The sequence below is a fragment of the Argentina silus genome, assembly GCF_951799395.1.
Source record: "Argentina silus genome assembly, chromosome: 2".
NCBI classification, from domain to species: domain Eukaryota; kingdom Metazoa; phylum Chordata; class Actinopteri; order Argentiniformes; family Argentinidae; genus Argentina; species Argentina silus.
The window spans coordinates 33,347,479-33,367,882 of record NC_139656.1 but is presented as its reverse complement, the minus strand read 5'-3'; the positions used below and the strand labels follow the sequence as shown (position 1 = coordinate 33,367,882).

Sequence of the window (20,404 nt, the reverse complement as noted above, 5' to 3'; positions counted from 1 at the left end):
GGTTTTTTTGTCCGTTTTATGTTTTTTTTTCTTTATTAAGGAAAAGCATAATTACTACAAATTACAAATAACACTAATAGCGAATCACATCAGCCTACAAAGCAGATATTATGAATATTAAATGTTATAATACAAGATCTCATTCAAGTATTTTACATTTTTCTGTTTTATATATTTTTTTTGTTCCGTTTTCTTCATTTTCATGTTTTTTTTTCTCATGACAAGCCTAGGATATTGTAATGGTAATGAACTATTAATATTATAATGGTTCATATACAGCTATTTTTACTTATATGGCTTTATGGAATTTTTTGTCCTTTTTTCAGTCTCCAGACATCATAGCCGTTCATATCCTCTGAATATCCACGTCACAAAACCCCAGACGGGTTATGTTCCTCCTTCCCCCTCCCCCTCCTTCCTCCAGTGTCCGCCCGGCCCAGTCCATTTGTAACTGCAGTACACCAGGCATGGCGCCCCCTAGAGTTCAGTTAGAGTGCCAGCAGCTCCACAGGGTTTCTGTCTCTAAGCTAAAGAGAAGGCTGGAACCCAGAGCCCCTGCTCCGTCCCCCGCCCCTACAAGGTTAGTGAGGGAAGATGCAGAGGTGACAATCACTTGGGGGGGGGGGGGGGAAGGATGGGCTGTGTGGCTGTCTGTGGAAGTGCGCCCCCTGGTGACCACCCTCCAGGCTCACAGCCGCCACCACTACCCTCATCCTCTCTGAGGATCCACCGGCCTAGGAAATGCTTGGAGTTTTTGTGTTGTCTTTATTCCTTGAGTAAACGATCCTTAAAACAATTCTTGAGTGATTCAACATCATCAATCATATAAGCCTCCTCAATTTCCCCACACCTTGAGTTTAAGCCCACAAGACAGGAAAAAAAAAAAAAAAAAAAAAGCTAAAAACAAAGTTAATTCTCACTAAACTCTCGTAGATTTTATTTTTTTTCCTTCCCCCCTCCAACAATGGCGGTTAATGAAAAAAAAAAAAAAAAAAAGTTCTCTTTAAAACAAACAAAAACATGAACACAACTGGACATGTTTAACACAGGGGGATCACCAGAGAATCACTCTTATGAAAATTATCTTTCTACCTCCAGCAAAAGGAATATATCTGTCATTGTTATGAAGCCAAATGATATTGACCAAAGAGGACCATTACATTTCACACTGATCATATATACGTGTCGGGGGGAATATTCAACCATCCACTTACGAACTTTGGCTCATGATACGATTGTTGGAAAGTGTGAATTGCTGTTTTGTGAACACTCCAGTGTATCACATCAGGCAATTTGTAAACAAAATTAATAAAAGAAAATAATAAAAAATGAACTATGATTTCATCTTGAGTTTCTAAAATTTGTAATGTTTTGCATTGAATGCCAGTTGACTCCCTAATGTCAGTTCCCTTTGTTTGTACTATGTTCCCATTCATGAAAGTCCACAGATGTTTCTGACGAACGCATATGCAACACTGAGACCCATCCCCATAGCATAGGTAGAAACACAGCAAAGTAAAATTAAAAAGCATTAAAAGATTACCATAAGAACCATTTAAAACAAAAAAATGAAAAAAGCATAGTACGTACACATGTAAGGCGAATATATAATCTGTTCTATGAACAATAAAACAAATTGCCAGGAGGTGTAATTTCTCTTCATCTGTCGAATTCACATTTACATTAGTGGAGAAAATAGGGGGGGGGGAAAAAAGGACAAAAAAAAGAAGAAAATCACTCATCTATTTGATATCAGTACTCTGGTTGGATACAGATCAGATTATCCACACTAGATTATTAGAGTTCCTTTGACTGTCTGGTAGACTGAATTTCATGTTCGTGGGATTCAAGGTCAGGGGTCAAGTTGTCTGTCCATTGCTTCCACTCATACAGGAGAACTGAGGAGAGGCACCGCTCTCTGATGAAGCAATAGCAAAATACTGCGGTGTCGGTGTGTGTGTGTGTGTGTGTCTGTGTGTGAGTGTGTGTGTGTCTGTGCGAGCTTCCTAGTCAGTTGATCATGCTTTTCACAATGCTTCTGTGAGGCAGAGAGTGTGTGTGTGTATATGCATGTGTGTATATGCGTGTGTGTGTGTGAGTGAGAGAGAGAGACAGACAGAGCGGTGGTGGGTACACAGGCAGGCTAAGCTACAGCCATGTTGCCCAGGCCTTAGCCAGACCCCCCCCCCCCCCCCCAGAGAACTGCCCGCCCGCCCGCCCCACGCCAGATGATCTACTGATACCCCTCTCATCTCTTCTCTATCTTCAAGTAATCCGGATTGGTGATTCCAGTCCTGTAGCCTCAATGGTGATCGATGGATGGATGGATGAACGGATGGATGGATGGACGCAGACTGTCCTTGGGGGGGTGAGGGTGGGGTGCGGGGGGAAGGGGTGTCTCCAGGAGTGGGTGCCCCCTCCCCCCCGGGTGAAGTGTTTTTGCACAAAGAGCCACAAGTTGCAAACACACTGAGGGAGCGGGAGGGGGGGGTTGTTGTTGTGGGGTGGTGGGTTAGGCTTTGTAACAGACCATATGACACTTGGAAGACAGTTCAGAAGGGGGGGGGGGGGTTCAGACTGTTTGGCAGGCAGGGGGGGTGTGAGGGGGCATCAGGGGGTCACTGAGGCAGCCACTACTGGAGATTGTGGCCGATGTTGCATATTTGCAATTTGAATGCTGTACAATCGACATTAAGGTGGTGGGCACAAGTTAAGCAGAAAAACCATTAAAATAAGGCAACTTCCAACGATCTTGCTCATACTGAAGGATTGAGTAGGTACAAGTCTTTTTTTTATTCTTTTTTCCCCAAATCATTTGGTTTGTTTTTTTTCATCATTTTTTTCCCCTCTATATGTCCAGCCCAAACCAGTTAAATCTTTTGCTCTTAAATTTTTCAAAGCATCAGTTAGTTTCCAATCCACCACTCGCCCCAAAGAAAAAAAATACAAATCAGATCTCGAGTGAGGAAACCACACATCTGTCAGCCAACAAGATGGTGTCAATTGGAAGAGGAGGGGTGAGGTGTGTGTGTGGGGGGGGGTCCAATGAGAGAAAAGGGGGGGCCACAGTTGCCATCAAACGTCCTCAAAAACCATGTCCAACATTCCCACATCGTAACCACGGGAGAATAGCCTATATGCCAAGGATTGCAAAAGAAAAATAATAAAATGTATGAGGAACACTTCATCAATTCCTTCAACAAAAGTCTGTCAGTCTCGTCTCCACAAGACCAAAAAAAAACGTTTGGGATGTTTGTTTTTTTTGTGTTTTTTTTGTGTTTTTTTTCAAACGAAAGAAATAAAAAAAACGGAAGAGCCTTGATTTTTTTTTTCTCAATCGCGACGGGCCGTTCATCAGAAGAAAGTCACTTTTTTTCTCTCATGCTTTAGCGTGAACGATTAGACCCCCCTATGTGGCGCAGAAAGATGATGTCATCGTTGGGTTGATCCTATGTGGCCTGGTTTGTCCGGGTTTACTTTGGAGGCTTGGCGTCTGCTGCGGTGGCCTGGGCCTGGGCCGGGCCCCCGGGTTTCTGGCTGGTGTTTTTGGCATCATCCCTGGCGAAGGCCTGCCCCAGGGCACAGGGGGCGAGGCCAAAGCCAGCTTGGCTGTTGGGCCGGCTGGAGGGCTGGGAGCCATGGCGACGGCGACCGTCTCCGCTGGACGAGTGTCTCTTGCGGCCTCCGTCCTCCACCGGGGGCTGGGGGGGAGACAATAGGAAAGGATTTGTAATCGTCTTCCGAGGAAGAGATTGGCAGTTTTGTGAGTTGTGAGACAATTAACTGAGTGACTAAAGCAAAGATATTCCAACAAAACTGTGTAGTTTTTCTGTAACAAAATGACTACAGGGACGAACAAGACCCCTGTTTCTGCACCCAGGAAGAGTAGCTGCTATGAGCAACAGCTAATGGGGACCCTAGTAAACTAAACAGGGCAGCTAAGAGATGAGGACTATCGCTACAATGGCTGCCATTTGTAAATGTTTAACAACCTCCCTCCCTCGCTCAGGACTTTGACCGTAAAACAAACATGACAAGGCATGATAGCAATCTCTGATTAAAAAGTCACTTAGAAGCCCACGTGTTGAGTCCATCGATTTTGTCTAGAAGTGACCTTGTCCGAAGGCTATTGTGCACAGCGACTCAAAAAAAAAAAAAAAAAGTTTGACAATCTTTCTATTGGCTTAATGAAGGCCAAGTTTGACACGTTGGTCCACCAAGCTTGCGGGCGGAAGTGTCTGGGAACACAAATCTCGTAGTAACAATGTTGTATAAGGGAATATCGAAATTCTCAAGAAAGATTATGTAACTTACGTCGATTCTGAAATCCTCCAGACGCTTGAACTTGCTCAGGAACTCTGAAAGCTTGGGGTCGATCTCCATGTTCTTGTTCTTAGAGTATTTAAGGAACGCCCAGAACTTCTCTAGTCCATACAGCTGGCCTGTGAGAGAGAGAGGTGGTCATTTACACATTTAAAAAACTGCAGGTCTCAAACTCCACCCAATACAACAGAGTGTTGGAGTCTCAAAAACTACAACTACGGTGTCTATAGTAGTTAGAAACCCAGTGAATTGAACAGGATGTCTCACCAGCTTCGTAGTCCTTCATGGTCTCTTCCTGGAAGTCCTTGAAGATGTCTGGCCTGAACTTCCTCTCCAGCCCATAGCTGTAGTACCTGAAGAGGCACTCCAGACCATACCTGGGACACAACACAGGGGATTAGACATGGGTGTGGATGGGGATCAAAAACCCTGAAAACCCATCTCCTCAAACTCATCTCCTAACACTGGAAACCCATCTCTTAACACTCAACTCAAGGGCCTTTATGAACAAAATAACTGAATATTCTACCAGAATACAGATTCCTATAGATGATAGGTAGATCTATAGATAAATGGACAGAAGTATTGAGAATATAAACAGGCCATCCCTGTCAACAGGCATTTTTTAGATTAGATTGTATTGTCCTCTAAAGAGGATTTTTTCCCACAGCCTATACATAATGTAGAGAACAACAAACCCAACACCCAGGCACTGACATTTAGGGCTGGTGTTCTGGACACAGATTAAGTCTAGTCCTGGACTAAATAACATTTTCAATAGATTAGAAAAATCTAAATTTGAGTCTAGGTTTAGGCTTAATCTGTGTCCAGGGAAACCAGCCCTCAGAGTTCTGGTCCTCTGTGGCTCAGTTGGTAGAGCATGGCGTTAACAATGCTTAGGTTGTGGGTTTGACTCCCGCTGGGACCATATATACTGACACGTATGCACTCAATGCAACTCTCCTTGGATAAAAGCGTCAGCTAAACAGCGTATATTATTACTAGTTCCATACTGTCATGCACTCAAGACAGCAGACAGAGACAGAGACAGCAGACTGAGACAGCAGACTGAGACAGCAGACTGAGACAGCAGACAGAGACAGCAGACTGAGACAGCAGACTGAGACAGCAGACAGAGACAGCAGACTGAGACAGCAGACTGAGACAGCAGACTGAGACAGCAGACTGAGACAGCAGACTGAGACAGCAGACTGAGACAGCAGACAGCAGACAGAGACAGCAGACTGAGACAGCAGACTGAGACAGCAGACTGAGACAGCAGACTGAGACAGCAGACTGAGACAGCAGACTGAGACAGCAGACAGAGACAGCAGACTGAGACAGCAGACAGCAGACTGAGACAGCAGACAGAGACAGCAGACTGAGACAGCAGACTGAGACAGCAGACAGCAGACAGAGACAGCAGACTGAGACAGCAGACTGAGACAGCAGACAGAGACAGCAGACTGAGACAGCAGACAGCAGACTGAGACAGCAGACAGAGACAGCAGACTGAGACAGCAGACTGAGACAGCAGACAGCAGACAGAGACAGCAGACTGAGACAGCAGACAGCAGACTGAGACAGCAGACAGAGACAGCAGACTGAGACAGCAGACTGAGACAGCAGACAGCAGACAGAGACAGCAGACTGAGACAGCAGACTGAGACAGCAGACTGAGACAGCAGACAGCAGACTGAGACAGCAGACAGAGACAGCAGACTGAGACAGCAGACTGAGACAGCAGACTGAGACAGCAGACAGCAGACTGAGACAGCAGACTGAGACAGCAGACTGAGACAGCAGACAGAGACAGCAGACAGAGACAGCAGACTGAGACAGCAGACTGAGACAGCACATCCAACAGTGGTAGGTAGTCCGTTCAGAGATGGTCCAGCTGGAGGTTAGTTACCTGTATCCCTCCTTGCCGTCTTCAACCACCAACTGTCGGAACTCCTCGTACATCTTCCTGTTGAAGTGGTCTCGCAGGAAGAAGGACCAGAAGCGGAACAGCGTGTTCATCTCCTGCGATTGGCCGATGCCCAGCCGCTTGCGCTCTGTGATTGGATTTAAAGAGTGTGTTTAGACACCGTGACAAAGGCACCGATGAGCAAGGAGGCTCTGAATGAACAGTAGACGGTGTACACAATGGAGTAGGTCATGTCAGGTCATGAAGCGGCAACGGTTACTATGCATGTGTTGAGTGTTGGAGCGTAGATTGTACACAAGGTGTGCCAATGGTGTAGTGAGTTATTGTCAGTTAGGGGGTTATTGTCAGTTAGTGGGTTAGTGTCTGTTCGTGGGTTAGTGTCAGTTAGTGAGTGAGTTAGTCTTTGTGTTTGTGTGCATGCATATATGGACATCCGTGCGTACCATTTAGGCAGCGTCGACGGTACTTGTGGTAAACGTGTTGCGTGAAGCCATTCTCCTTGAGCAGCTCGTGGGAGGGGTGCTGGAACTTGGGGAGGGACTGGGGAGTGCAGCCCAAGTTCCCCAGGGCGTGGGTGCCCTCTGAAGGGCTGGCGTTGGAGCTGGAGGGGTGGGGGTGGAGGAGGAAGAGTCATTTAAAACGCATGCAAACCAAATACGACTATCAGTAGTAATTTAAACCGCAAATAATTCAAAACCAGGCGGATGACGGTTTCGGTCAATTATTCGTTTCACATTAATCTATTCTTCATTTGTACGTCGAGTTACACAGCGTTTGGGGAAAGAGGCCGGCTCTCACCTGACGGAGGCGGTACGGGACCGGTGCTCTCGTGAGTCCATCACCCAGCCAACGTGACACTCCATGGGGGGGTTGGAACTGTGTCGGGTCTTCCTTTTCCTGGGGGTCTGGAGGGGGACAGAGAGGAGGGAGGGGGGCAGAGAGGAGGGGGGGGGGGGGCAGTTAACAACACTGATGTGATACAGAAGAGAGCCTTACACTAGTCAGAAACGCTAGCCCAAACCAACCCCTGGCCCCATTTCTACAATCAAATACATGTCAAATACTTTTACATAAATTACCCTGTGTTTGATACAGGTTGTCTGGCACAATGGAATCAATGGATTAGTCCCAAAATGCCTCAAGTATTTCTAAGTATCTGACACCTGACCCAGAGAAGAAGAGGCGGCCATCTTACCTTGGCGTCGACGGGCCGGCCCTCCTTGACCACGGGGTAGAAGCGTGGCGTCATGGCGGGGTCCTTCCTATGAGGGGTGCGAGGCGTTCGCGGCGTCCGGGCATTGCGGTAGTTGGGCGAGTCGGGCACGGTGGTCGGTAGTGAGCGCGCTATTGTCGATGGCTCGGGGGCGCCGAAGAGCTTGTTCGCCAAGGCGTCTGTGGGGACTAGATGACAGGAGAGGAAGGACACAGTTGTTGTTAGTACCACCGTTTATAGGTTAGGTAGATGGGATTAACGTGAACCCTAAATACAGGTGGGGTTAACGTGAACCCTAAAAACAGGTGGGGTTAACGTGAACCCTAAAAACAGGTGGGGTTAATGTGAACCCTAAATACAGGTGGGATTAATGTGAATGTGATATTGGTATCAAATCAGATGTGAGAAGGCATCTGTGAAGTTCTGTCTGAGAATATTACTGTGAATGGGTGGATTTAGCTACAGCTCCGTGACCCTGTGTACAGCTGTGTGTGTGTGTTTTTACTCTGCTGGGGCTGTGGTGTATGTATGTGCGTTCTTACTCTGTTGGGGCTGTTGTGTGTATGTTCTAATTCTGTTTGGGCCGTGGTGTGTGTGTGTGTGTGTATTCTTACTCTGCTGGGGTCGTTGTGTGTATGCTCTAATTCTGTTGGGGCCGTGGTGTGTGTTCTTACTCTGTTGGGGCTGTGGTGTGTGTTCTCACTCTGTTGGGGCTGTGGTGTGTGTGTGTGCTTACTCTGCTGGGGTTTTGGGGGGCCAGGAGGAACCTCTTGGTTGGGGTCCACGGGGGGTTCTGGGGTCAGACAGTCAAACTCCTCTCGGCTGATCAGATGAACCTTCTTGAAGTTCTCCACCTCTTGCTGCAAACACAAAGAACATACAGGGTCAGTGAGACAGGGTTCAAACTCAATACTCTCTCTCACACACACACACGATAAGGTTCACAAAGGTAAACATTGTAAAAGTACTCTCTTATCCATCTTCGTACTAGCCGGTAAATGTTAGGGTTAGCCAAACAGTTCCGACTGGTTTCGTTGCTGTACTTCCAACAAAACCTACGACAGCACGGACCAAAGGTAACATCTTTCCAAAGTGAGGTGGAAACGCAGGCTAGTCCATCCTCTGCAATCAACAACGATGAGTACATAATTGACCTTCTCCAGAGGGGTTTGCACAAGGACACCCAGCACCAGAGCTAGGCAGCCAAGGACATAGTCTTAGCCTTCATCTCCCTACCATTTCACCCTCCACTGTGTCGGACCATTTAAAAACACGAGCATGTCAACATGACTAACCATCAATCAATCATCTCTGTCTCCAAAGACAACTTCTTACTTGAACACAGTCTTACTTATTATCTCTAGCATTTCCTTCTCTTCCAATGAGCCTAGTAGTCCATTTCAAGCAGGGCGATAATGTATATAATAATATCTGCCATTTAGCTGACGCTTTTATCGAAAGCGACTTAGATTGCAGTGAGTGCATACATTTCAGTATATATGGTCCCAGCGGGAATCGAACCCCCAACCTAGGCGTTGTTGGCTCCATGCTCGACCATCTGAGCCACAGAGGACCATCACAAGAGTAACCATATTAAAAGGAAATGCAGCCTCTGTCAGAAGACTAACCACCAAGCTAAATGAAGCACCCTGCTCTTCTCTAAGAAATAACACAGGGGCAATTATAAAAGCTAACAAAAATAACAACAACAATAACAACTCAACTCCCACGTACGGACACTGTATAAAAGACTCACATCTTCTGCCATCTCCAACAAGTTCTCCTCTGATCGTTGAAGAGCCATTTTCCTCCCCCCAGAAACCCGTTTGGACACAAACTCCTTCAGAACGAATCCGTGGATAGGGGGGGGTTTATTTATAAACAAGGGCTGGTTTTCCACACAGCCCTGGATGGGGGGTGGCACGTGCGTCGCACAAAAGACCCCCACAACAATGGCAGAGGGGGACAACAATCACTGCTACACAAGACCTTTCTCTGGCCTGCCAGAGCTCTCATCCAGAAACAGCCCAAACAAAGAACACACGTAACACACACACACACACACACACACACACACACACACACTCCCCTTGGGGAGAAGCTACTCACACCCCTGGAACGTGTCAGAATGGCCCCCTTAAGTCATGTATCGTTCCACCGGTCATAAGAGTTGTGCTTTGTTGGTCGATTGTTGCATGTAAGAATAGCAACTGTCACAACATGGATGGCTATGGATGGATTCCGGGCCTAGAATAACCCACTTAAATCATGTGTCACTGCGCTGTTAAAAAAAACACTTTTAGTTTGATAATCGCTTTCTGTGTTAGAACGTCACAACAGAGGGAATACTTTCCAAACCTAGAACTGCCCACAAAAAATATGTATCAGTGGGTGCGGTGGTCATAAGACTGTGGTTTGATGCGTTGTCCCTGTCAGAATTGCAGCCAATCACAAGGCAGTGGGGGTTTGTGGTTCTGAGAAGGTTTCCGGCCGGGCCTGGTAGGGTAGGGTCAGAGATGTTCTATATTGAGGAGATACACACAACTCTCTTGATTTACAATTGGTTTTGCAATATGGCGGCTCTGTAGTGGGTCCAACTACACTCGAGTGTTCTGAAGGCGTCTAAACCAACCCAAGCGTCTAAAAGCAACCCAAGCGTCTAAACCAACCCAGGCGTCTAAACCAACGCAGGCGTCTACATTACAAATCACAATCACATTTTCCTCTACACAAAGGTCACGATAGAGAAATACAACTCAGGAGGTTATCACAGGCCGAAATAATTAAATTTGACAGACAGACAGAGACAGACAGGAGAGATAGATAGACAGAGACAGACAGGAGAGATAGACAGGAGAGATAGATAGACAGAGACAGACAGGAGAGATAGACAGGAGAGATAGATAGACAGAGACAGACAGGAGAGACAGACAGATAGAGACAGACAGGAGAGATAGACAGGAGAGATAGATATACAAACAGATAGACAGAGACAGGACAGATAGATAGACAGAAGGGACTGACCTTGATGGTGGCGTACTCTGGGTCACAGGTGTCGTCCCACAGATCCTGTTCGTAGTAGAACAGGCCGTCGTTGATGACCTTGCCCAGCTCGCTGGTCAGTTTGGAGCGCGTGGTGTGGTTGCCCGTGCGGTCCCCCCCGGGGTGCTTCCGCAGGTACGGGGGCGTCTGCGTCACGATGAGGATCTTGTTGATGTCGTGGTCGTCGATCTCGCAGTCCGAGTCCTCGTCCGACCAATCGGTGAAGGTGTTCCGGCGCCCGTCCATCTGTTGCATCTCCTCGTCGAACATGAAGTCCAGCTCCTCCGGTTCGTCCTGCTCCTCCCGCCCTCCCGGAGCGGCGGCCGACGCCGGGGTGGTGGGGGTGGACATGGGCACCGGGGAACGGGGCCCCTCCTCCTTCTGCAACGAGGGGGTCTGCGTCAGTCAATGTCCCCCCCAGGAGGACGAGTGGATGGATGGATGGAGGGAGGGAGGGAGGGAAGGAACGAGGGGATGTGTGGGTACCGTGGTGGAGAGGAGAAAAGGAAGGGGAGAGAGGGCAATGTAGAGGTGTAGAGAAGACAGGCAGGCAGGCAGGCATACACACTGGGGACAGGGTCAACGTGAACAGAATGGTGGTGGAGGGGGGCCGGGGGTGGTGCAAGGCTGATGTGTATTTGACCCAGGTCAAGTACTTTCAAATACTTGAGATGCGCTTCACCTAGTTTACCGTGTGTAGTGTACAACTGAACAAATGGAATTGTCCCAAAAGTAGGATCAAGCACACCTCAGGTAGTGTTGGGTATTTGAGCCAGGTCTAGTGTGTGGAGAGGATGATGCACACCTCAGGGTGGGGGTACGCATCATTCCATAAAGTAACATTCTATTCACTATAATTCTAATCTAGACTCAAGTTCTAATCTACTCCTGATATGTTGATCTATAGGGTATGAAATCTGTATATTTTTCTTGACGTATCTGACAACGTGTCATATAATCCCATATGGAACTAAAATAGAAAAATAAATAATCTTTCATTCCATTCCACTCACCTTGGGTCTGGCAGGGGAGGGTCTGGGTCTCTTCTTCACTTCGATCCAGGACTCAGAGTCCAGGTCTGGCAGGCTGGCTGACAGGCCCTTGGGCATGGTCTTCAGGTTACTGACCTCCTCCGCCTTGGACTTCACTGGCGTGGACGCCCTGGGAGACCCTGGAGCAGACTCTGTCGATTAGACACCACTATACAGGTGAGGACTAGACAGGTGTGTACCTGAGTGGACTCGGTAGGGACAGGTGAGGACTAGACAGGTGTGTACCTGAGTGGACTCGGTAGGGACAGGTGAGGACTAGACAGGTGTGTACCTGAGTGGACTCGGTAGGGACAGGTGAGGACTAGACAGGTGTGTACCTGAGTGGACTCGGTAGGGACAGGTGAGGACTAGACAGGTGTGTACCTGAGTGGACTCGGTAGGGACAGGTGAGGACTAGACAGGTGTGTACCTGAGTGGACTCGGTAGGGACAGGTGAGGACTAGACAGGTGTGTACCTGAGTGGACTCGGTCGGGACAGGTGAGGACTAGACAGGTGTGTACCTGAGTGGACTAGGTCGGGACAGGTGAGGACTAGACAGGTGTGTACCTGAGTGGACTCGGTAGGGACAGGTGAGGACTAGACAGGTGTGTACCTGAGTGGACTCGGTAGGGACAGGTGAGGACTAGACAGGTGTGTACCTGAGTGGACTCGGTCGGGACAGGTGAGGACTAGACAGGTGTGTACCTGAGTGGACTAGGTCGGGACAGGTGAGGACTAGACAGGTGTGTACCTGAGTGGACTCGGTCGGGACAGGTGAGGACTAGACTGGTGTGTACCTGAGTGGACTCGGTAGGGACAGGTGAGGACTAGACTGGTGTGTACCTGAGTGGACTCGGTAGGGACAGGTGAGGACTAGACAGGTGTGTACCTGAGTGGACTCGGTCGGGACAGGTGAGGACTAGACTGGTGTGTACCTGAGTGGACTCGGTCGGGACAGGTGAGGACTAGACTGGTGTGTACCTGAGTGGACTCGGTAGGGACAGGTGAGGACTAGACAGGTGTGTACCTGAGTGGACTCGGTCGGGACAGGTGAGGACTAGACAGGTGTGTACCTGAGTGGACTAGGTCGGGACAGGTGAGGACTAGACAGGTGTGTACCTGAGTGGACTCGGTAGGGACAGGTGAGGACTAGACAGGTGTGTACCTGAGTGGACTCGGTAGGGACAGGTGAGGACTAGACAGGTGTGTACCTGAGTGGACTCGGTCGGGACAGGTGAGGACTAGACAGGTGTGTACCTGAGTGGACTAGGTCGGGACAGGTGAGGACTAGACAGGTGTGTACCTGAGTGGACTCGGTCGGGACAGGTGAGGACTAGACTGGTGTGTACCTGAGTGGACTCGGTAGGGACAGGTGAGGACTAGACTGGTGTGTACCTGAGTGGACTCGGTAGGGACAGGTGAGGACTAGACAGGTGTGTACCTGAGTGGACTCGGTCGGGACAGGTGAGGACTAGACTGGTGTGTACCTGAGTGGACTCGGTCGGGACAGGTGAGGACTAGACTGGTGTGTACCTGAGTGGACTCGGTAGGGACAGGTGAGGACTAGACTGGTGTGTACCTGAGTGGACTCGGTAGGGACAGGTGAGGACTAGACAGGTGTGTACCTGAGTGGACTCGGTAGGGACAGGTGAGGACTAGACTGGTGTGTACCTGAGTGGACTCGGTAGGGACAGGTGAGGACTAGACTGGTGTGTACCTGAGTGGACTCACTACCAATCTTCTGCCGTAGATTGAACCTATTTCTTCAGGCTACATCTTAACAGTCCTAAAGACCTCTTCACCCCCACTACCCCCCTGGTACTAACCCTAGAGACCTCTTCACCCCCACTACCACCCTGTACAGGTTTTTCTCCTGTTTATAATAAAAATATCTTATGATGACTGATGGATAGATGATTAACTTACTTAAACAAATATGTTTGCTGTAAATCGCTTTGGATAAAGGCGTCTGCTAAATGCCATAAATGTAAAATGTAAATGTAGGTAGGGACAGGTGAGGACTAGACCAGCCTTTAACTGAGTGGACTAGGTACAGGTGAGGACTAGACCAGCCTTTAACTGAGTGGACTAGGTACAGGTGAGGACTAGACCAGCCTTTAACTGAGTGGACTGGGGACAGGTGAGGACTAGACCAGCCTTTAACTGAGTGGACTAGGTACAGGTGAGGACTAGACCAGCCTTTAACTGAGTGGACTAGGTACAGGTGAGGACTAGACCAGCCTTTAACTGAGTGGACTAGGTACAGGTGAGGACTAGACCAGCCTTTAACTGAGTGGACTAGGTACAGGTGAGGACTAGACCAGCCTTTAACTGAGTGGACTAGGTACAGGTGAGGACTAGACCAGCCTTTAACTGAGTGGACTAGGTACAGGTGAGGACTAGACCAGCCTTTAACTGAGTGGACTAGGTACAGGTGAGACGCTGGAGCAGACACTGCCACCTAGACACTGAAGGTAACTGTCTGTTTATGGTGAGTGTTCTTAAAGTAACTCTGCATTGCCAGATTGGACGGTGACAGGGGTTTTATAGAAGAGTGTACCTGTCATTCATGCTGTCACATTGCCTGTACCTGCTGTCATAATGCTAACACACAGCGTCTACCTGTCAAACCCATCTAGCGCCGAAGGGGAATGAAGTCACCCAAATTGTCAACATTCTAGAGTGCCACGGATGGCTTCATTCACCAAATATGACGCCTCATTCTGTAGCCAATCAAAGCATTGTTGCTAGGTAAACACCACATAAAACACTCGGCACTCCAGGCGGTGAGTGTTCCAACAATGGAATTCTTTGGCATTGAGTGAGTTCATGCCGTCACATTGATTGTACCTGTCTGCTCCATGGGCTGGCGGGGGACAAACTCGGGACAGTTGATGAGCTGGGAGAAGTCTGTCTGGTTGGGGTCGGGCATGGACAGGCCTGGGAGGGGCCACTTCTCGGGCTCCACCTTCCTACGGATCTTCATGTCGATGATCTCCACCTCCTTGCTGTCCTTCAGGGACTGAGAAGAGCACAAACAACAACAACAAGGTTTGAGAAAGAGAGTTTGACTGGAGAGGCAGGAATCGGAGGACCGGCTCATTGCAATGCATGGAACAGAATAGGGAACGGTATCAAACAGGTTCCATGCGTTACAGTGAGCCCGTCCTCTGATTTCTACCTCCGCCAGCCTCCCCTGGTCTGCCAGAGAGGCGCGAGAGGGAAGTGGTGTACCTCGATGATGAGGTTGACGTCCATGGTGAGGGCCTGGACCCTGTGGAAGCTAGCAACCAGCGCGATGGAGAGGAAGCCCTCCTGGTCCATCTTCCTACGCAGGAAGAAGTCACGCTCCAGGTTGTCCAGACTGAAGTAGTACTCACTACAAACAGAGAGAGAGAAGGAGGGAGGGAGGGAGGGAGAGAAGGAGGGAGGGAAGGAGGCCATAAATAAACAGAATAAGACCAAAGATTCTAGCAAAGAGCTTCTTTTTGGAGTTGGGGAAAAAAACCAACTAAAAACACATTTTGTTGAGTCCACTCCATTTCAGTCAGTTATGTCGGCAACATAAATTCAAACCAGAGACAAATTTAATTCAAACCACAGACGAATGTAATTCCTTACTACAGTCGAGATGGAATCTGATTCTTGACCTTTCACCTATAAAGCGTAACCATTGGAAGGGCCAGTACACCTAGCACTCCACAAGTTCAACCAATGGAAGGGCCCGGTGCGCTTAGTACCCCATGAGCTCAACCAATGGAAGGGCCCCGTGCGCTTAGTACCCCATGAGCTCAACCAATGGAAGGGCCAGCACACCAAGCGCTCCACGTGTTTCCATTGGCTGAACTCCAGTGTGCCTAGCACTCGCGTGAGCTCAACCAATAGGAGAGCCAGCGTGACTCACATCTGCCTCTTGATGTAGTCCTTGAGCAGGTCCTGGTCCACCGTGTACAGGTCGTTGCTGCTCATGTTGTCGTAGTAGTAGGTGACGGTGCTGTTGAACTTCTGTCCGTAGGCGCCGTCCTTCCCATCGTACGCCTTGTAGCCGTAATGGTAGTCATAGTGACCTGGGGGGGGACGGGAGAGGGAGGGGCAGGAGAGACGTTACGAAAGCGATCAGAACTTCTAGTAACAAACAAACAAACAAACAACGCTATTACTATTTGATTTTCAAGTTAAGCGAAAATGTACTTTTAAAAAACGATCAAATCAATAGAAGTGGAACGCATTAACAAAACACAACACAGATAAAAGCATAATAACCTCAACATGAGAAATGGGGAAAGGCGTGGGGAGGGGAGTTGCTAAGGGCAACCGAATGCAGCTCTAAAAAGGTGGGTGTTGAGGTTCGACTTAAGTGGTAACAGTGTCTGACCCCCCACCCCCCCTCTCCTCCCCAAACAGGTCAGGCAGGCTATCACACAGAAGTGGCGGTTGACGACAACGACAACAACAACAAGGGAGGAGGGGCTAGGAGGGGGACATACGCGACAGTGCTGTTGGAACTGTGTGTGAGGGCTGAAGGGAGAGGAAGAGAAAAAAGAGGGACTGAGACGGAGAGAAAGAGGGGAGAGAGAGAAAGAGGGGGGAGAGAGAGAGATAGAGGGGGAGAGAGAGAGGGGGAGAGAGAGAGAGAGAGGGGGGGGAGAGAGAGAGAGAGGGGGGGAGAGAGAGAGAGGGGGGGGAGGGGGGAGAGAGAGAGAGAGGGGGGGGAGGGGGGAGAGAGAGAGAGAGAGAGAGAGAGAGGGGGGGGGGGAGAGAGAGAGAGAGAGAGGGGGGGAGAGAGAGAGAGGGGGGGGGGGGAGAGCGAGCAAGAGAAAAAGAGGGACTGACAGAGAGAGGGAGGGAGAATGTGTGGGAGTAAATGTGTGTTCATCATGAAAGCTTTAAATGTCAGTCCCCCGGTGGACATTCTTAGACTGCTGAAAATTAAACTGTAGGGCCGGGAAGACTCGTTAAACGAGAGAACGAACAAAGGGATGTACAAATAAAAGGAGAAGAAGAGAGCCAGGTCATATCATGGCAGGGGGTGGAGGAGAGGGGGTGTGTTTCAACCTCTCTCTACTCCTCCCCCTTTCATTTCCTCCCTCTTTCTCCTCAAATGAAGGGTGGGAGTGTGTTCCTACTCTCATGGCCTACCCAGAGGACAGAGGCTGCCAAAACCAACAGGCCTCTCCACAGACACACACACACAGACACACACACACAGACGCACACACACACAGGCCTTGTCTCATACTAACACACTCCGGTTGTTATTCAATTGCTTTGTTTTTACTGTATCCTTAGTGGGGCCAGAAGAGGGTCACAGAGGACCAAGGCAAAGCCAACAGAGCCATACCATTCCACATGAGTCTGCACCACCACTCAGGAAGCTCGGCTAAGCTCAAACCAGCACAACCACACAGGCAGACCAGTCCAGCTCAGCTCAGAGCAGACCAGCCCAGGCCAGGCCAGCCGAGAGCAGACCAGCCCAGCTCAGCTCAGCCCAGACCAGCAGAGAGCAGAGCAGAGCAGCCCAGCTCAGACCAGACCAGCAGAGAGCAGAGCAGAGCAACCCAGCAGAGAGCAGAGCAGAGCAGCCCAGCTCAGACCAGACCAGCAGAGAGCAGAGCAGAGCAGAGCAGAGCAACCCAGCAGAGAGCAGAGCAGAGCAGAGCAACCCAGCTCAGACCAGACCAGCAGAGAGCAGAGCAGACCACACCAGCACAGCACAGCAGGAAGAGAAGCACTGGTGGGCTGTGTGGAATACATGTGGCCAGGCTGCTCCCACTGCCAGCATTGTTGTACAGAAGCAGCGCTAAGACACCACATAAATACAGGGCAAGCCAGACCACGCTAAATACAGACTCAACTCAAGACTAGAGGAGTAGCTAAAATGGATGTTGGAAGCGTTTGGGATTGTTGCAGTGTCACATGTTTCTGACGACTAAAGTTCGGCTGATTTTCCCCCCCGAAAAACCTTTGGGGAAGCTCCAAGATCGTCTTTCCTCCTCAGCCTACGATGGGTTATAGACGGTCGTAGCGCGTAGTACGAAGCTTTCAAGGAACTCAACCAGCCCTAGTTACTGTTGTTGTTTTTATTTGGGGGGGGGGGGGGGGGGGGGTACATACCTCGGCTTCCACCTCTGCCCCGTCCTCGGCCCCTCCCCCTGCCACGGCCGCGACCTCTGAACCCGGCGCGGAAGGGCGCGCCCTCGCTCTTGACGCTGGACACCTCGTCGTGGTCGTCACGCCACTCCCGCTCGTACTTCCCGCTGTGCCAGTCTGAAAAAGCACGCACGCAAAACACGTTAAAGACCTGCGACACACAAAAGGACATACAACTAGTAGTACTAGTTATTTTTTTTCTCTTTCTCTCTCTCTCTCTCGCTAAACGAGGTTTCGTTTGGCTCCAGTCCAGACCCGAGAGGTTTGGACAGGTATGAGCAGGTAACACAGTCGGAGCTGCACCTCTGATAGTGGAATTCTCACTCACCATCTTGCGTAAACACACGCACTTCTCTCAGATCAGCACGAGGGTCTAGGGCTGAGAGCAGAGGAGGCTGCTGGAGGTAGAAATCGGGAGGACGGGCTCATAGTAATTCCATGCATTACTATGAGCCTGTCCTCCGATTTCTACCTCCACCAGCCTCCCCTGGTTGAGAGGTACATTAAGCAGTGGCTCCTGGACAGCGCCTGAGGAGTCGGGGCGGTGGCGGCGGTGCAGGTTGATGACATCACGGCTCACCTCGGAGGTCGTTCCTGCTGTTGGGGGGCATCCTGGGGGGCTCGTTCTGCCGGGTGTTGTTCCTGGAGGCCGAGCGCTCCCGGGGACCCTCCGACTTCACCTCGATCATCAAGGGGACCCACTTGTGCTTGTTTCCTGTAAGGCGGGGGAAGGGGAGATGAGGTTAGGAAGCTGTGGACCTATTACATTTGACATAACCATCAACCCCAGAGAGACAATGTACAAGGCATCATCTAAGCTCGGGGGCACAAGCTATACAACCTATGGAGGATTAAGACTACTAACTTATACTGTGCGCCTTATGTTTTTCTCCCCTCTGGGGATTTTTTTCCGTAGCTTTTCGGGGGTTAGTGTTAGTGTTCATACTGTTTGTATTGTTCAGTATTGTTCTTGTTTAAAGCACTTTGAGACATTAGCCTACATAAAAAGCTCTATATAAATACATTTGATGATGATCAGGGGGAGAAAATTAACACCCGCCAACATTTGTGACAACATCCTTCTGTTCCTGCCTCCCGCCGACTGTGACTGCTGTGCATCTCACTCACGCTTCTCCTGACTTTCAAACAACACCCCCCCCCCCCCCCCCCACCCCTGACTGTGACTGCTGTACATCTCACTCACGCTTCTCCTGACTTTCAAACCCCCCCCCCACCCCCCACCCCTGACTGTGACTGCTGTGCATCTCACTTTTTTGTGATTTGTGCCTTAATGTTGGTTAAAAAAATAAAATAAAATGTGTGTCTGATGAAAGAATAAATCTGAGTGTAAGGTGAATTTTCTCATCCACCAGACACCTTCTCTAGTAGACCAAAACAAAAAAGATTGTTGACATTAAATTAGACATCTCACTCCTATTGGGAGACACAATAAAAACACTGACTAATGTTGATAAAAAAAAAACTCAACTCTCTCATCTAACAGAATTACTACTTTCCTATGTGTACTACACTCCTGGGAAACAGTGCCCCCCCCTCCTCTCTCCTATGTTCTGACTGCTGTAGTTCCCCATCTGGCCAGCAGGCTGTCTCAGTGCTCTGTTAGCTGGGTGTGTGTGTGTATATATGTATGTATGTTTGTGTGTGTGTGGGTGAGTGTGTGTGTGGGTGGGGGTGTGTGTGTGTGAGGGTGGGTGTATGAGGGTGTGTGTGTGTGGGGGGGTGTGTGTGTGTGTGTGGGGGTGTGTGTGTGTGAGTGTGAGAGAGAGAGAGAGAGAGAGAGGAGGCCAGAGAGCATGTTGGGACCTGAGTGTCTGCCAGTGGGAGTGACGTGGCCCTCTGCCTATCTGCTGACTGTGTAGGTAAGACAGAGAGGAGAGGGAGGGAGGGAGGGAGAGAGGGAGGGAGGGGCGGAGGGAGGGAGAGAGGGGGGGGGGAGCAGGAGAGAGAAAGAGGGTATAGGGGAGTGGAGGAGAGAGGAGAGCGAAAGGAAGAACCAGAGGGAGAGAGAAGGGAGAGTGGTGCAGAGACAGAAAGTGCAGGTTTTCTCTCTCTCTCTCTCTCTCTCTCTCTCTCTCTCTCTCTCGTTAGCTAATAGGCTGGCTGGCTTTAACCCCTTAATTGCTGCCAAAACTCCTCCCTGCTGTGCTCACACACAACCTCCCTCTCAACCCTCTAATAGGTTCAAGTGAAATAGATGTGTGGGTTAAAGCCTGTCAAGACAATCTGAGACCAGACAGAGTTGAGACGTGGTCTATGCTAAATTAGGAGTGCAGATTAACACACTCTCTCGTCCTCATCTGGCCCCCGTGCGGCTCAGTTGGCAGGCGGACGCATAGCGCTCGCAACGCTGAGGTTGCAGGTTCAATTCCTTCTGGGACCATACACTCACCGAACACTTTATTATGAACACCATACTAATACTGGGTAATACTTCCTTTATTAGGAACACTATACTAATACTGGGTAGGGCCTCCCTTTCCTCCCAAAACAGCCTCAATTCTTCATGGCATTGATTGCACAAGATGTTGGAAACATTCCTTTGAGATTCTGGTCCATGATGACATGGTTGCATCACGCAATTGCTGCAGATTTTTCAGGTGCATTTTCAAGCTGCGAATCTCCCGTTCTACCACATCCCAAAGGTGTTCTATTGGATTCAGATCCGGTGACTGGGAAGGCCACTGAAGAACACT

General features: G+C 49.5%; 1 protein-coding gene across 4 annotated transcripts in view; it reads right to left on the bottom strand.

Annotated features, from left to right (window-relative positions):
* Nucleotides 1–3: 3 nt before the first annotated feature.
* larp1 (La ribonucleoprotein 1, translational regulator) overlaps nt 4–20,404 on the bottom strand; it is a 39,669-nt gene continuing 19,268 nt past the window's right edge. For 2 of the 4 annotated variants that reach the window (XM_083697557.1, XM_083697559.1), the window contains 15 exons: nt 18,271–18,405; nt 17,655–17,807; nt 15,445–15,607; nt 14,775–14,919; nt 14,391–14,562; nt 11,522–11,691; nt 10,491–10,904; nt 8,203–8,326; nt 7,449–7,654; nt 7,052–7,158; nt 6,697–6,854; nt 6,236–6,380; nt 4,591–4,700; nt 4,315–4,442; nt 4–3,701 (listed from right to left, as the gene is read on the bottom strand). In XM_083697557.1, coding sequence (XP_083553683.1) covers nt 3,474–3,701; nt 4,315–4,442; nt 4,591–4,700; nt 6,236–6,380; nt 6,697–6,854; nt 7,052–7,158; nt 7,449–7,654; nt 8,203–8,326; nt 10,491–10,904; nt 11,522–11,691; nt 14,391–14,562; nt 14,775–14,919; nt 15,445–15,607; nt 17,655–17,807; nt 18,271–18,405 — 2,558 coding nt within the window. In that variant the 3' untranslated portion in view covers nt 4–3,473. The remainder of the gene's footprint in view (nt 3,702–4,314; nt 4,443–4,590; nt 4,701–6,235; nt 6,381–6,696; nt 6,855–7,051; nt 7,159–7,448; nt 7,655–8,202; nt 8,327–10,490; nt 10,905–11,521; nt 11,692–14,390; nt 14,563–14,774; nt 14,920–15,444; nt 15,608–17,654; nt 17,808–18,270; nt 18,406–20,404) is intronic. The other 2 variants (XM_083697558.1, XM_083697560.1) reach the window with 1 other exon arrangement.